The sequence below is a fragment of the Condylura cristata genome, unplaced genomic scaffold (genome assembly GCF_000260355.1).
Source record: "Condylura cristata isolate star-nosed mole 26May11 unplaced genomic scaffold, ConCri1.0 scaffold00006, whole genome shotgun sequence".
NCBI lineage: Eukaryota > Metazoa > Chordata > Mammalia > Eulipotyphla > Talpidae > Condylura > Condylura cristata.
The window spans coordinates 64,963,030-64,979,945 of record NW_004567107.1 but is presented as its reverse complement, the minus strand read 5'-3'; the positions used below and the strand labels follow the sequence as shown (position 1 = coordinate 64,979,945).

General features: G+C 45.1%; 1 protein-coding gene across 4 annotated transcripts in view; it reads right to left on the bottom strand.

Moving 5' to 3' along the window:
• Window positions 1-688: 688 nt before the first annotated feature.
• The window catches only part of UNC13B (unc-13 homolog B (C. elegans)), a 191,253-nt gene continuing 175,025 nt past the window's right edge, over window positions 689-16,916 (bottom strand). For 2 of the 4 annotated variants that reach the window (XM_012721450.1, XM_004677762.2), the window contains 19 exons: window positions 16,299-16,388; window positions 15,999-16,127; window positions 14,957-15,084; window positions 14,251-14,336; window positions 9,461-9,587; window positions 9,139-9,235; window positions 8,765-8,908; window positions 8,374-8,451; window positions 7,523-7,600; window positions 7,201-7,289; window positions 6,815-6,967; window positions 6,569-6,692; window positions 6,405-6,461; window positions 6,151-6,231; window positions 5,164-5,311; window positions 3,574-3,630; window positions 2,730-2,822; window positions 2,423-2,582; window positions 689-2,264 (listed from right to left, as the gene is read on the bottom strand). In XM_012721450.1, coding sequence (XP_012576904.1) covers window positions 1,979-2,264; window positions 2,423-2,582; window positions 2,730-2,822; window positions 3,574-3,630; window positions 5,164-5,311; window positions 6,151-6,231; window positions 6,405-6,461; window positions 6,569-6,692; window positions 6,815-6,967; window positions 7,201-7,289; window positions 7,523-7,600; window positions 8,374-8,451; window positions 8,765-8,908; window positions 9,139-9,235; window positions 9,461-9,587; window positions 14,251-14,336; window positions 14,957-15,084; window positions 15,999-16,127; window positions 16,299-16,388 — 2,205 coding nt within the window. In that variant the 3' untranslated portion in view covers window positions 689-1,978. The remainder of the gene's footprint in view (window positions 2,265-2,422; window positions 2,583-2,729; window positions 2,823-3,573; window positions 3,631-5,163; window positions 5,312-6,150; window positions 6,232-6,404; window positions 6,462-6,568; window positions 6,693-6,814; window positions 6,968-7,200; window positions 7,290-7,522; window positions 7,601-8,373; window positions 8,452-8,764; window positions 8,909-9,138; window positions 9,236-9,460; window positions 9,588-14,250; window positions 14,337-14,956; window positions 15,085-15,998; window positions 16,128-16,298; window positions 16,389-16,916) is intronic. The other 2 variants (XM_004677763.2, XM_012721451.1) reach the window with 1 other exon arrangement.

Here is a 16,916-nt window from a genome sequence, read left to right as displayed (position 1 = left end):
TGGGGGGAGGAGGGGTGTAGACAAGATGGCAGCTTAAAATGACATGAAGATCTAGTTAGTTCCCTGCCCTTGTCCACTCAGCCCTCCCACAAAGTGGTCAGAGTCTTTATCTTCTTATTACCATGCAAGAATGTGCGCTTTTACCTTGTTTCCTCTCCTTTGGGAGTAGACATTTTACTCCAGCCTTCTTCCTTGAATTTTCCCAAAGTAAAGGCCAATGTGCACTTTACGGCCTATTCCTCTGTCCTTATATGGCCTAGAGACTTAGAGCTCTCTCCTGCAGGCACACTGCCTTATCATAGCCCAGGTTGTGTCTGTCCTAAAAGAAAAGCTTCATGATTCTAGACAAAGGAAAAAGACTGCACAGACAAATTTTCACTGGCACATGTCATCTACTTTTTTGGACCATTTTTAGGAAGCTGATGACCTAGATCCTATGATTCTGTTAATTGGATAGGTGGTCTCAAAATAGGGCCAAGATGTTAGCCCACTGGCTCCTTACTGCTCCAGAGCTGCTTTAGACTCTATCACCCCTTGGCTGAAGAGTATGGGGAAGTGGGGGGAGGGGGGAGGGAAAGGAAGGCACATCAAAGGTCCAAAATTCACCATTATATTGAATAATCATTTATACAGCTTTTAATTAATTATAAGTGTATAATTTTATACACTTTAATTACCAGACTCCAAAGGCTGCTATAAGATAATTTATTAGACTAGTCAAAAATTTTCTGCAATAATGGCACATACAATAATTAACAGCAAAGATGTTTAGTTTCTTGTCTAATGTCACAGCCAATACATTTGTAGACAATGAAGAGGTCCTGGTCCTCAGGAGGTCCAGAAGACGGCTACTGAGGATATTGAAGGATCATGTCACATCTTTGAGCAAGAGCCTAGGAAGTCTATAAGACCCCCTGAAAGGATCTGTCTCTGACCTTCCACGGAATATTGAGGCCCCTCTCCATCCAGCCTGTACAGAGGGTTCAGAGTCCAAGCTCCTTCTGTAGGGCTGAACTTCTATGAGGGGACAGCAGCTGACTTAGATGAAGGGGAGTGAGGTCAAAGGCTAAATTCTTTCTGCAAGGGAGCAGACAGTCAGAAGGCAATGGCCATAAGTGAAGAGGTCTCTTTCTATATTCATTTCCACATTTTTTGGCTTTGTTCATAGCCTACTCAAAAAGAAAATAAAGGCCTCTTTAGTAGGCCTTCTACTACTCCTCAGATGAATACACATAAAAACAGCCTCTAATGTCCTGAAGCATCACTCCCCTTCCTGCAGGAGTGAGGTAGGGGGACTCCTGGTCTGGTGGTCCCTGGTGCTTGGATTCTAAAGAATATTCTGCTCATGGCTGTGAAGCACCATGTGAACCTGGTTATAATCACAACAGATATAATCTGGGGGAAGAGATTCGCACAGCTCATTTCTAGAAGGTATCTTGTTCAGTTTCAAAGCCTTGTTCTCACTGAAGTCATGCAAACCAGTGGATTCTACTCAAGGGAGAGTGTGACTTTGAATTTGTATGTACCTGCCCTGGCCATATTCCTAACTGTAGGGCTAAGAGAATCCCATAGACTAATTGAATTCTTAGCTAGCCAGATATAAATTCCAGACCCTCTAAACTTGTTCTTCTAATGATTGGTATGTATGGGTCTAACTGCATAAGGTGTGGTACAGAGAAGTGCAGAGATAGTGTATGGGGTTGAAGGGTGTCTACCAAGAATGGCTGACATGCTCAAGAATTTCTGCCCCTCCCTCTTCATAGAAAAATCTCCCTATGTTATAATCCCCTAGCTCCTAGCACCATGTACCTGCTGGTCAGGGATTCATGACCCTTCTGTGGAAAGTCAAACTCTCATCACCATAAATTTCCTTAATGTTGACCTCTTGACTGTGTACCCTCAGCTGACTACCCTGTAATTTCTATTAGCCCTGATTTGTGGAATTGGCGCTATGTTGTTGGCACAGGAGTCAGTGTGCTCAGCTCCCCTCCTCTGTGGAACGAGACTCTGATTTTAACTTCACAAACTCTCGGGCCACTTCATCGTTGCTCCTCTGAGACAAAATCCGGAGGACGGTCATGCCTGTCTCATCCATGTGGATCTTTCGGCCCAAGGGGCACCAGCAGGCACAGCTGCCCTTGGCAGCCACATCCCTGAGAGGCATCACAGCCAACCCCAACACATGATCCTCTCGGGCAAAGCAGTAATCCTTCACACATATTTGTAGCTCATAGGCCTCTGGTCCCTCTTCATTTCCCAGAAGGCTGTGAGCAAAGGGTGGAAAGTAAGAGGCCAAAGCTGAAGAAGTCTTCTCTGAATTCATCCCAACTGCCCTTCTGCCCATTCCTCCACCCCCTTTCAAAAGTATCCCTCAAACCTCTCCCACCCCATTGTCTTACATGTACCCCACCCCATAACTTACAAGTGAAATGTCTCATTGTACTTGGGGGCCCAGTTGTTGCTTTTTGACTTGGTTGTGAATTTCCTCTTCTTATCACTTTGGTGTGGGCCAACCATGGTCACTTCCACAAAGGGCCTGAACATACCCGCTGTCTGCCACTTGAGGTCGTTGGCAGCCACCACTGCCCAAAAAGGGAAATCTGTGAGGGATCCCACCAGGTGTCCCCAGTTCTTAAGCCCAGGTGGCAATCCAGTTGGGGGAGGCTGGGATAAGCAGCCCCAGGTAACTAGGTAAGAAAGTCTGAGACTATTAAGTCCCTGCTGCTCACCTTTCACTGTGACCTTATGCTCTCCAGTACCAGGATGTGTAAACAAGTCCACTTGAATAGAGACTTCTCCCACAGGATCATCCACACCAGACCCTGAGAACAGATGGACAGATGATCCCCTATCAGACTCTAGGATTTTAGCCCAAATTATTCCAGGTAAAACTGAGGAGTTAGGAAGCACAACCCTACACCCTAAGGCAAGAAGCAGTCAGCCACAAGGAAGTAAGCAATGGGAGAAGGGAAAAGAAAAGAAGGGATAAAGAATGAGGCTGTGTATTGAAATACGAGTTAAGTTGGTAACATTTTAGGCAAAAATTTCCAAAAGCCACAAGGAATCTCTTAGCTTCACCAAACCTCTCCTTTCTCCTAGGCTAAAGAATTTTTCATTGAAGGATGTTGGAGAAAGATAGTGTTGCCACCTTGTCTCTTATCTGAGAACTGTGTCTACTCCGTAACATCTCAGTGAAACAATAAGGGTTCCTTCTAGCCAAAAGCAGCACCCTCCCACCTAGTCCCAGATTCCTGCAGGCCTCTGCTCAAACCCAGACCTTTTCCCAGTCCCAATTTACAGAAAGAACCAATGGGAAATATCTTCTCAGAAGAGGCCCCATTCTATTCTGAGAAAGCACCAGATAAAACTCCTTTGTTCTAAGGTGTAGAGGTGGGAGAATTTGAGGGCTGCTGCTAACCCCATTCTGAGCTATATGAATATATCACCCAATTGCAATTTGGGATGGGGCTTCTGAACTTTGACACTGGCTCTCCCACTCTCAGCATAAGTAATTTATTCTAGTTCACAGTATTAATTCATGCTAGAATCACATCTGCATAGTGCATAACATACCCTTTTCCGGTCGAATGTCCTCATTAGCAGTAAACCTAATACCTTTCCCATCATGTACTGAATGAGGACAGGCAAGTCAAGAAGTAGTAGCAGCAGTAGGACAGAGAAAGAAGAATGAGTTAGAGGTTTAAGGACTTCACAGCCTTTTAGAGTAGCTCTATATGCTATCTTTTTTATTATAAAGATTTATTTACTTATGCATACAGGCCAGAAATGTGGGAGGATTCACCAGAAACAGAGTGGGGAGCAGAAAAGGCAGATCAACTGAAATACACTGCTGAGGGGAGAAGTGGGCAGGTCAGGAGAGGTCTGCACCATGTGGGTCACCTCCCTGTGGCTGGGGATTGAACTCTTACTGCAGTGGCTGCAGCTAACTTCATAGTGCTGTGCTTTAACCCTTCGCGCCACCACGGGGGTGAGGGAGCACAGAGAAGGGGTAGGGTGAAGAAAGAAGCCAAAGAGCAAGGGCAGTGTCTGAATGCTCCAAATCAGACTTCATGACTCAAAGTTCAAACAAATTATGGGCAGAAGTAGTAAAACACAGAGAAAAGTATCTGAGACTAGTGGGGTAGGGAGAGAGAAAGGTCATAGTCTCTTAATTTTCTAGGCCCTTAATTAATAAAGCAATGGGTAGAAAATGTACATGCATTCACTTAAATGCTCTCTATAGCCCTCACCTTTTACCCTGGACTTGAAATAAAAACATGGAAAACTGTACTGGACTGTAGCTTCCTTCCATCTTTCTACCTTCTATCAACTCCAATCTAACTGCTTATATCCTCCTTCCCTTCCAGGTCAGCTCTTTGCTCCAGCTCCACAACTCAGTGGGGCCTTGATTTCCTATTCCTCCACCATGTTCACTCACCCAGGCAGCATGCCCAATTTTCCTGGAAAGAGCAATAACAAATGTGCCATGAAGGTCCTTTTTGGGAGGACCCTGCTTCAGGGTAAGGACCATAATTTCCATTTGAACCATGTTTATGCAGATTCACTTTACTATGGAGAGGCTTAAGTGGAGGCAGGAAGAGGTTCTAAGGATCAGAAGTCATTGGGAGAAAACTAACTGCCTGGGTTAACTGTGAATTAGCCTCATCCATGCAGTGGATATCTCAGCTATGCAGAGATACTTCTGTTCTGTGCCCTCCCTTCAAATGTTCCCATGGTCTGCCTCTCTTAAGTCTTTGTCCACACTGGAGATTTTAGAAGGTTTTTTGCTTTCTCTCCCCAGGACAACTTCTAACTAAGGCTCTCAAAGCTGAGCCTTCATGAGTATCCCAATCACTTATTTTCATGGCTTCCTTTGCACATTTTTCCTAACAAACAGGGAACATTCTATGAGCTTAATAAACATATACTGTCCTGCAGCTGTTTGGGAAAAGAAAATTCAGGCACATTTCCCTGTTAATCTACTGTCTGGTTGTGGGTGCAGATAAGTACTGAGGTACCTCAAGAAATCTTGGGTTCTGAGTTTGACAGAGTCTTTGAAAAAAACAACTGAATATTCCCTAAGAAGTAGAAGATAATGACTTTCCTAAAGGACAGAGAAGTACTAGGGAAAGGAGGTGGTGACCCAGAGCCCTTGGGACTTACCCTGAGCAGTCTGTGAACGCACGAAGGTCTTGATGAGTGTGTCTGTAGTCTGTGTGTACAGAGACAGGGCATAACGTAGAGACTGCATATCTGGGCTCTTCTCCAGGAAGGTTTTCTTCAGCCCATTGCCTCCTGCATGAAAGTATTGCTGAAAGACAAAAGAACACCTGCTACTGCCTCCTATCCTTACAGAGAAGCAGTGCTCCAGCACTGTCTTAGAGAAACCTCATGTGAGCAGTGGCTCTGTGAAGATTATGGTGACGTCAATGCCTCAATAAACACCATGATCAAGAATACCACACAGAGCTAGAGTCAGTCTCTCACGTGAAGAGTATTATTTGTGTGTCTGGCAGGAGTAGTAGAAGAATGGTGTTTGAAGGATGGATCTACCTGGATGGACAAAGGTATGGGATAGAAGCATTTCAGGCCAGAAATGCTCTTTTAATCCTCTGACATCTCCCAAGTGCCTTGAATCATAGTTTATAAGTACTATCTTACCATATTATAAGCATCTTGAGGCTAGAAACCACATTCGATTGTCTTTTTATCCTTCATAGTACACAGTGCCCAGTGCATATGCCTAGCAGAATGAATGAATGAATGAACAGCAGATGAAAGACCCTTGGAAGCCCAAGTGACTTTGTACGTAAGTGGAAGAGGGAAACATGAGACAACTCTGGAGTATTAGAATCTGAGTATTTCCTGAAAAATACTCAGAATAGCAAGGAGGAACTAAGTGAGCTGAACTGTCCTCAGAACATAGGAATAAGTGCACTAGGTCCATGGGAGCCACCTGCGAGCATTCAGGAGGGGACAGTTTGGCTGCTCCAAGTAGGAATATGAACATAGCAGAAAAAGAAATGTACATAAAAACCACTCTCTTTTGGATGTCGGATGGAAAGAGCACAAGGGATTCTCAGTCTGACAGAGTGGAGTGCCAGGGCCAAGCGGATGTGGCAGTAAGCCTGAAAGGGGGTAGGGCTCCACCTTGATGGTGTCCAGGGCGAGGTCAAGGACGGCACACTGCTTTGGAGTTAGACTCCGTGTTTCCTCTCTCACCATGTGGTCCTGGAACCCCAAAGAAAGCAACAGAATCAGGACAGTGATGGGTCTTCCCCACACCTACCATCTCTCATCAATGTATTCCTCTTTCTCCCCTCCTTTTCAGTCTCCAAAGTTGAAATTTCCTTCCTCCCAGGTACCCCTACTAGCCTTAGGAGGACCCCACGCATCCAGAGTACCTTGAGTTTGGAAAGATGGCTCAGCTCCTTGGCAGCAGTGAAGATAAGCTGAGTGCCCTGAGCAGAGAGGGGATCAGTCAAAAGCAGAGGACCCAAACTTGATCAGAAAGCATGGAGGAAGCTATAGGTGACAGTAGGGGGAAGTGAAAGGGCAGTGTCCTTACCGTCTGGTCAGTGAGCGGGGGCAGAACAATCATCCTCTCCATTGTGTTCATTACCACCCTCCAGAGCTCCTTCAGTACACGCTTCAGGACTGTCTTTTCACATATGGTAGCAAAGAGTGTGAGGCTGTAAACCAGGCAACAGGTAAGGCTGGGGGGAGAGTTTAGGAGAAACTCCCTCCCTGAGAGGCTCGCCCATGTGACTGCCTCAGCCTTGCCCCACAGGGAAGACCTGAGAGCTGTACTCACTTGCCATCCAGGAAGTCCATGAGAGGCCGGAGCACACTATCTGCGTCCTGAGCCACTGAGGCCCTGGTATTGGGGGATGCATTTCCTGTGCCCCGCACCTGGCCTAGGATGTCGGCCATTTGTCGAACACACTCATCAATGCACACCTGGAAACTACACATAAGCCCATAGTGCAGCGCTCCCCTCCCCAAACACACTGTTCCCAGAGCAGCACCAGCTACTGGGTCCTATTCCAGTGTGCTCGTGGTGCAGCTCCAGCAGGGAGACAACAGGAGGAGCAGGGAGATACACACACACCCACTGGATGGGTGGGTGATAGAAGAGAAGCTTCGGCATTGAACAGGAACTATACCTGCCCCTGAGAATCTTATATGGGGGCCACTGACCTGTTTCCAAACACCATGCTGAGCTCATCCAAAACTGCATTCAGTTTCACCTGCAGCTCCTTCAGGCTGTCTGCAGCTTCGGGGTCCAACTGTAGCCATAGGAAGTTGGCTTGGCTAAGCTGGTTCTCTTACCCTTCCCTCCCCACCCCCACTCCTCCCTCCTATGATTTTAACACCAATGCCTTCTCAAATCTCTCAGTTTAAGCCAGCTGACCCCAGGATAAATTCCTGTCCCATACAAAGACAGGAGAGGATGGAGCTCTGTAGCCAGGGAGCTCAGGAACAAAGAGAAAGTGTATCCATCCTGCACCCTAAAACTTACTTCCTTGCCTCCCATGGCCTCGAACATTTTCTCCAGCTGGACTCTCAGTTGCTGCATGTTGTTCATCAGGATGCAGGGCTTTGGGACAGACAGAGCCACTGAGTCTGGCTCCTTTCAGCAAAGGACCTATTAGCCCAGGGTCCCTCCCTCTCACACTACTCCAAAAGCTTCAGGGAACTTGTAACACATACTGTATCCACCTCTCCCTCCACATTGAGATCTGGAACCAATTCAGACAATTCTCCTTGAGTGATAACTAGAAGCATTGAGGAGGTGGGTCCCAAGTGTTCATGGCAATAGGTTATATAACTCTTTGAATTAAAAACTCAAAGTTCTTATTAAAAAAAAAACCACAGGCCCTCCCTGGTGGCGCAGCGGGTTAAAGCACAGCACTAAGAAGCTAAAGCCACTTCCACATGAGTTCGATTCCCGCCTGCCCCGGAGGTGACCACATGGCGCGGCAGACCTCTCCTGACCCGCCCGCTGCTCCCCTCAGCAGTGTACTTCGTCGATCTGCCTGTTCTGCTCCCCACTCTGTCTCTGGTGAAGCCTCTCACCCTCCGCATCGCTGGCCTGTACCCCAGTTCTGTACAAATAAATAAATAAAACTTTTAAAAAAAAAAAAAACCACAAAGCCTAATCAAAGGTCTAGCTCTTTAGAAGATAAAATACCACATGGAGGCTTGAAGTAGCTTCTAGCCAAGTTATTATTTTGTGGTATAATCTCAAGCAAAGCCTGTGGGGAGCCAGAAGTCAGGAGCATCATTTCCAGCCTCAGCTCTAAAGACAGATTCAAAAAGCAAGATTCATATGCCTTCCTTTTTCTAAGACTTCCAGGTCCCGACCCTTACCACTTTTTCCTTGGTGCAATAAGCTGGGAAATCCTTTGATAAGATGTCTGCATACTGTATCAGCACCTTCCCAATGGTCTAAGAAGAGAGAAGAAAAGCAAGGGAGAGAGAACTCTTAGCTCTTTTCACAGGGATCTAGCCTGAAGTCACCTCTCATTCTAGGACAACAATAATAAGGAAGTAAAGGTAAAGGAACCCCACAATAAGCCTTTCGCAACCCCTGGGTAGCATGAGACAAACCTATCTGTCTGCCCCAGACACCAACAAAGGAGTATGGGCTTCACCTAAAGGCCTCTGGGGGTGAGGGGTGGGGAGGGGATAGCTCAGGTCTGTAACTAGGCTGTGAGTGTGGTGGTGGTTAAGGGGAAGGAGTAGGAAGGCTCACGGTCACCTTGGTAAATCTCCTCATGTAGTGGGCAAGGATGTTGGGGTCTGGGCATTCCAGCTTCCGGATGATCTCAAAACTCTGGTTGAGCTGTGTGAAGACGTCCACCACAGAGCAGGAGAAGAGTGCATGCTCTGATGTCTGCTGGAACTAAGAAAGGCCATACACAGGGTGATCATCTTCAGCCACTAACTTTTTCCAAGTTTGCAGGGTTCAAAAAGGCTCTGCTCAACAGCGTGGCTCAATGATCTTTAAAAAGACCTGTTGACAGACTTCACAAAGCTAAGACAGTCATCCTGGCTAAAGCACAGGAGCTTCTGCTATCAATTAAATGCTGGGAGACTTGGGCTGACCCTGGGAAGCCCAGGATCCCAACTTACCCCATCCTTCTTATCTCGTTCCAGGGCTCCTCGCAGGAATTCCAGGGACACATCCTCATTCTCATCCAACCATTGCAGGACAAACTGTTCAAACCACCTGCAATCAGGCAGAAGAACTGGAATTGGAGCTAGTGGTTGGCTTATGCCAATGTGGCTCGTTCCCCAAGATTGGGGTCTTCTGGATGGGTTAATATTCTCTTTTCATAGACGTGCTCAGAAGACAGTCTCAAAGCTGACATGCTGTGGGTCAATGAGGAGATTGCTCCCATCTACCCCAAGTCAGAGTACCCTCTGCCCCTCCCACTGTTTATGAGGTACTCACGCTGGGTACTCAGGCACCTGTGCCTGGAGGGCAGGCAGATCCCGCACATATTCATTGTGGAGCCACTTCACCTTGAAGTGCAGGTTCATGTAGTCAGCACTCTTACAAAGACGATCTTTCTCATGCTCTAGTGGTAGGAAGGGAGGCTGGGTCAGGGCCCTACAGTAGACGTCATGGGTTGCTGAGCTCTCCCAACATGGCAGGCCTAGTCAGCGGCTCTACCGGAGGTTTTAGAACAATGGTGACTCCCAACCACCTGCTTGTAGCCCTCCCTCTGCCAGTGTTCTCCTCTCTAAGACTCTGTCCCAAATCTTCCTTCTGAGACTAATTTATAATTCTTATATTTTTTAAAAGATTTCATTTATTTATGCATACAGAAATGGGGTACAGCCAGAGGTGCAGGGGTGGCAAGAGGATTCACCAGAAACAGAACAGGGAGCAGAACAGGCAGATCGATAAGGTACACTGTTGAGGGGAGCAGCAGGCAAGACAGGAGAGGTCTGCTGCACCATGTTGATCACCTTCAGGGCGGGGATTGAACTCACACTGAAGTGGCCACAGCTGGGCTTAGCTTTGCAGTGCAATGCTCCAACCTGCTGCACCACCAGGGAGGGCCCACTAATTTATAATTCTAGATAAGATCTGCAGTCTTCTTGCTTTAGCTTTAGTAAGTGCTAAGCAGCCTCTCGAGAAGAAGAGGAGAAAGGGATGATGGTAGATGAAGCTAATTACTGGGGACACTGCCCAGAACTGGAGAAGGACGCTGGTTTTCCAGGGCTTCCTCATCCTCTAAAAGTACCTGGGTCACTCCCTCAGAAGGAGCTAAAGATAAGCAAAGACGAGCAGTTGTTCGGGGCACAATGGGTCAATGGCAACTACACAGAGACAAGGAAAACCAAAGTGGGTCCACGCTGACAGGGAGTTGAGCAGCCACAGTATAACAGAATGTTGAGGTACATTGAAGGGCCCCAGACGGCACTAACACACAGAGAAAAATGAACTCTCAAAGGAATATGCAAATAAGAATAATTAACTTGGAAACCATGGAAACACAGCCAGATAAAAGGGTTGTTACACTGCAGAGAATATGGGGTGTTTACTATGCACATGAAAGATCAATCTAGCTGAATCTCCAGAGTCTTCTGAAAGATCTAGGACAAAGATCATTTACAGCTTGTTCAACATGACTGGAGCACCGATCATACCTCTAGGTTCTTCACTCATCCCCTTTATAGATGAAGCATTAATTTGAATAAAAAAAGCCAACTGTGTGCTTATTGGCAAGTACTAAGCAACAGAGAAGAGGAATGCCAGAGTACTTGGGCACTATACTGATTAACTTCCAGTTGCTGTGGGTGATGATCTTCCATGTCAAGGCAGAACATTGAGACTAGGGTAGCTAACATTTTTTATTATTGCAGCAGACACTCAAGGAGGAAAACAGAGTCCAGAATTCAGCCCCAAGTGGCTTCTGGTCCCAGGGACTCCCTTTTCTGGCACTGGAAGCAGCGCCATCTCAATCTCAAGTTGTATTTACAGTCTCTTCTATGAATCAGCGAGCAAGAGAAGAGGGAAAAGGTGTAATACTTTCGAGGTGTAGCGGTAAAGGGGCAACAACCAAAAGCACTTGCCCCCCAGAAAAAGGACTTTTTGTATACAAATGACAGTGGAAACTTGTGACAGAGCAGATACCAATGAACATGATAATGTTTATACAGGGTTTTTATTTAACATCCCACTTTGTCTGGGTTTAACTTTAGTCTCCATCTATTGTCATCTTAACATCTCCAGTTAAGCTGAACAGAAAACACAACTGAATGGTTCAGTGTTGAGTATCATCCATAAGTCCTCCTCCTTCTCTTTATCACATTAAGTTTAATCGCCAGCCTGTTGATTTCACCTCCAAAATTCCTCCAGAATCTATCCACTTATACCCAATATTACCTGCCGAGGTCTTGTGACCATCATCTCTAACCTAGATTACTAAACAAGTCTCCATGTTGATCCTCCCTTCTCCAACTCATTCTTTATATTGTAGTCAGAGTGAGTGACTTTTCTACATTATAAATGTGATCATGTTAATCCTTTCACTGACTGCCAAATGTCTAAATATGGCTTACAATCTACTTTATGATCTGTCTCTGCCCTCCTACCCTATCATCATCTTTCACTTACATCTTTCCTTATTCTCTAAAGTGCTGGTCACACTCCACTACTGCTTGTACTTCCCAAGCACGCCAGCTCTCTCTAGACCACAGGTCTGTGAACATACTGTATCCTGTGCTTGAAATGTTCTGCATCTCCCTTTCCTACCCCTCCCCACTGGCTAAGTCCTATCATCCTTCAGGTTTCATTTGTACATTACCTCCTCAGATCCTGAGGTTGGGATACATGAGTCTCCTTTGTGTTCTCAACGCCCCATGCTTATTCCTTTTGTGGCACTTGTAAATTTGAATTGTAATTACAGATTTAGATGTCTCTTTTCTAACTTATCTGTGAGCTTCTCTAGGGCAGGGGGCTATGCCTTATTAATCTCATCAGAGTTTAAAAACTAGCAAAGCACAATTAAAATATTCAATAAATAGTACCCAGGGCAGAACTTACTGCAAATGGGTATGAAGATCTTTTCTGTTCTTAATTGGTAGTTAACAGTATTACAATATTTTAATTGTTATAAAGGTGTGCTTATTTGTCAAATGGGCTTGTTATACTCATGGACTTGTTATACTCTTAAAGTGTTTTAATTAATTACATGTAAATTATAACTCAATAAAGTTGACTTTACAAATACTAGATAAATGATTATTTTCGGAGTCAACACTATACTTTTATTATCCAGGTTTCCTCCCCTTTTTTTGCCCTCCACATTCTTTTTTTTTTTTTGAGATTTATTTATGCATATAGAATTGGGGTACAGGCCACAGATGCAGGGGTGGTGAGAGGATTCACCAGAGGCAGACTGGGGAGCAGAACAGGCAGATTACGAAGTACACTGCTGAGGGGAGCAAGTGGCTCTGGCTAGCTTCGCAGTGCTGTGCTTTAACCTGTTGTGCCATGGCGGGGCCGGCCCTCCACATTCTGACAATCATTAAGTCCTATAGCAACTTCCTCGCAGTGTTTGTCAAAGACCACTATTCCCTCTGTTCCTCTCCCTAATCCCAGTTCCCTCTCTATATTCCTGAATTATTACATTATCTGACTCCCTTACTTCAGTCTTTCCCAGTTCCAGCTGTTCCCATTTTCCACTGTAAACAATCTTATTTAAAACTACTTTGTTCACATTATATCTCTCCATTCATGAGCCTGTAACGGTTTCTTATTGTTCCTGATAACTAAGATTTATTCAGTGCTGAGTAAATGCACAGCAGTACACTAAGTATATTACATGTACAATAGTTACTTCATCAACTTAATGAAACTCCCATGTTATAGATGAAAAAATGGGAGCTACAGAAATGAAGTAGTTTGGTTCAAGGTCATGCTACAGAGTGAAATTGAGATTTAAAAACCAGGCCAACTTTAGTTTGGCCTAAAGATTTCTCTTTAGGCATCTTTCAATTCTTTTGTATTTGTTTAGTAGAATTATCCTTTCAAAAGAAATCTTACCTAAAACTCCATATAGGATTGCTAAAAGCAGAGCTGATTTAACTGGCACTAGACAAAAGAATTGGAGCCTAGCTACCTGCTCTCCCTTTCACTTAGCTCCTGAGGTACCTGTACTTGAAAACCTCCATGCACTCTCACTCACAATATCTCTCTGGTAGAGTTGATTCACTTTCCAAAAGTATTGATCTTTTTGTCTCCCAGACTCACAGGAGCTGAGTTCTTGGAGAACTGAGACCAAATGCCCATTAGGCTTGCCATGTGTTGGCTCAGAGAGGATAGGTAACTCCTCAATGGTGTAGCAAGCAAAGGTATGGACAACAGGCTCAGGTTTGACCTGGAGTGACCAGGAGGCAGTCAGTGCTCTGGACAGAATACTGTGTGTGTGTGTGTGTGTGTGCCTCAAGGTTTCTTTTAATCTCAAAACTAAGTGCTCCCAAACCTCAAGTTTAAAAGTGTGAGAGTAACCCATTCCCCTTGCCACTTAACCCAAATAATGGTTCCAGAATCTTTTTCCTTGCCGCAGACTGTGGCCCCTCTTTCCAGATCTACTTTCATAGACTGAGGAGAAAAATTAACATATATAAACAAACAGAAAAAACAGCTAAATACATGAGCAGGGTTGGGTACAAATGGGAAGGTCTGCAAGTGATACCTTCGTGACCAAAGTAGGAAATTAATAAAAAAATAGTTGAATGCACAAGATGAGTAATATTGTTTATGATCTTGCTCTGCAGTAAAAGTGAGGGAAGAAGTATCTTTCTGGATTTGTCATACTAATCCAGACAGTTTTCAAGGAAATCCAGGCCAGGTAGTTCCCAGTGAAAAAAATAATTTTATCTGTGTACATAAGGTTTTATGGTTCTTCAAAACTTTAAGGATAAGTTTCCTAAATTCTTTGGTGTGCCACTTGGGAACACGGGTGGAGTTGATTTCTGAGATGGGAAAGTCTTGAACAGGAACTTACTTTAAAGCTGGAAAGAGGAACCCACATCCACACAGCCATTTTCATTATTCTTTTAGCTGAAGTTTTGCCACCCAACACCTGCTGAGGCTTATCACCAATTATGCCTAGGTTTCCTCAAATTTCTCACTATATCTTTCACCCAGAACTTTCTGGGAATAGAAAGGGATAACAAGATGCTTGGGCTAGGGGTATCAATCCACTGCCCTGGGTTCAACCTTACCTTCCAGGGCATATTTCATGTCTTGGGCAAAGAGCTGCCACATCACTTCTGCGCTGACTTTTCCCACATTCAACTCCTGAGGAAACCTGGATGATGGAAGAGGTCATGGTCAGAGAACAAGAGAAGAACCATTTATCTGACTGATTCCAAAGCTAAAGTACATAATTTTGGGAGGTCAGATTAAAGAATGGAGTAATCTAGAAAACAGATTAGGGTCAAGCTGAAGAAAGGGGGCCCAGAGGTCAGTGGGGGGAGAGAATCACCTCAGGCAAGGTGGATACAGGGGAGAGGGTGCCCAGAAGGCACTGAGTTGAAACCCAGAGGAAAGGGTGGGTGCTGGAAGGCCAGTCCACACCAATAGGCTGGAGGATAAAGGGCAAGGAGGTGGGCATGGAAAGAACCACTTTATCACAGTGGACAGACCTATACACATGGTCCCTGGGTTCCCTGGGACTCCTATGGCAGCCCTTCCCAGAGGCTTCTTACTCCAGGGAGACTGGCTTATTCTGGGCAGGAACCCCCATTATGTTTCCACACCTGTCTCCAGAAACAGTTACCCAGACAGATACAAGGGACAGAGGGACATACGGACGGACAGGAGGAAGAGGTGCCACTGTAAACACATAGACAGAGGAAAGAAAAAGGCTGTTAGACAGATGAACAAATCAAGCACCAATAAGACAGGGCCTAGTGGGGTGATACTCACTGGTTCAGAATGAGTGTGTAGCAATTCTTATCTTCCTCTATGATTGACACAATGAGTGTGATAAGTTTGGGCCAGAAATCTAGATTCTGAATGCTAGGCCCTTGTTCCTCTGGAGGTAGCTCCTGCTTCTTGTTTCACGGGAGAGAGTGACAGACAGTGAGAGTCAGAATAGAGTGTGAACAATATCTCCAAGCTTCTATTTTCCCTTTCTTCCCCATTCCTCCTTCTTTAGAACCAGGGACCCTTCTTTGCTTAGAGCTTGTCTTCCACAAGACTGCACCTGTTATATCCGAAGGCTATTACTTGGAGGTCCTTGAACACTTTGCTTTTCTCAGACCTGCTCCAGAACAAATATTCAGTATTTATTTGCTGTACTTACAGAATCTATTCTGCAAATTGTGGACAGAAAGATACTCCTAAGACATAAACTATAAGAGTAATAAGGCGATGAAGTCCTGGCTTTGATATTAGAAAAACAAATTATTGGAAAGATCTAGAAACATGGACAGAGTCACCAACTACTGAGTTAGGATGCCAACCTAAAACAGGCAAAGTATCACAGAAGGTTGGGGTCAGTCTTGATAGTCAGCTGATGAGTAAATCTCATAGACCATGCAGTGCAGAGAGGAGTAGTAAGAAAGAAAAGCTAAACTCCCTTTACCCCTTAACACAGAGAGACAGATACAGCTATCAAAGAAGGGCAGCCTAGAACACAGGGAGATCTACATGACTCAGGGAAAAAAAGACACTGGGATAGACTGAGGATTAACCTACTCGTCCCCTGAAACTGTGTTCATGTTTGGGTCACCCTCGTTAGCACCAAAGTAAAATTTACTTCAGCCCAACTTAGTTATGTCGTATCTTGTCCTTGATCTCTGTTCATCCACAAATGTCTCACATGGTCTAGATAGACCATAGTTACCCATTCACTCTTGAGAACACAATGACTTTGCCTGAGCTCCTTTCTACCATAACCACATCAAAGGAAGCTGACACTCCAAGATCCACTGAGAGCTGGCCCAATTGATCCTGAACCACTTACCAGCTGATACTGGTGGTTGTACAAGTCGTGGCAGTTGTTGAAAATATATTCATATGTAGAGTTCAAACAGGCTTTCACACAATCCTTTACAACTTGGCTGGCTCTTGGAGGGCTCTGCAGTTCTTGCACCTGCCAATTTATAAAAGAAATATGGGCCCTGGGTCTTGCTCTAGGAAGAACTGCCCAGGAGATTCATGGTCCACATGCTTCCTCAAGGACTAGGCTTAGAAGTGATGAGTCCAATGATTCTTATTCTCCCTTTTGCCAGCCCACCATCACCCAGTCCAGCTCATCTCTTACCTTCATTCTGAAGAAAGTAATGCTGGTCAGCAAATCCACCGTGGACTTCAAGTCCTGGAGCCGCTCAGGGCTTCCCGCAGGAAAATTATTCTGTTGCAAACCAAGTAAATGTAAGAAAGGAACAGAGGACTGTGAAAGCCTTCTCTGCCAAAAGCAATGAAATAAAGCCTCCCTATCTGCTACCTGGTAGAATACTCCTGAGTTGAGTTAAACAAACAAACAAAAAAGCTGTAGTATTACTGGTCTCTCTCTTTTTCACTGACACAGATAGGTTCTTGTTTAAAGGGAGGGTTAATAATTCACAGCCCAGGACCTACTTGGTGCCTAGGGGTTAAGTCTTAGCACTATGAAGTTATCCCAGCTGCTGCAGCAAGAGTCTGATCCTGAGCCAGGGAGGTGACCACACAATGTGGCAGACTCTCCTGTCTCACCCACCGCTCCCTTCAGCAGTGTTAATTTTAGCAGATTCACCTGTTCTGTTCCCCACTGTCTCTGGTCTGTACCCCCATTCTACTGTGCATAAAGAAATCTTTCTTAAAAGATAATTTACAGCCCAGAAAACAACATCCCCAACCCTACTTCCCAAGCAAAGTGTGAGCAATTGCACAAATGTTCACA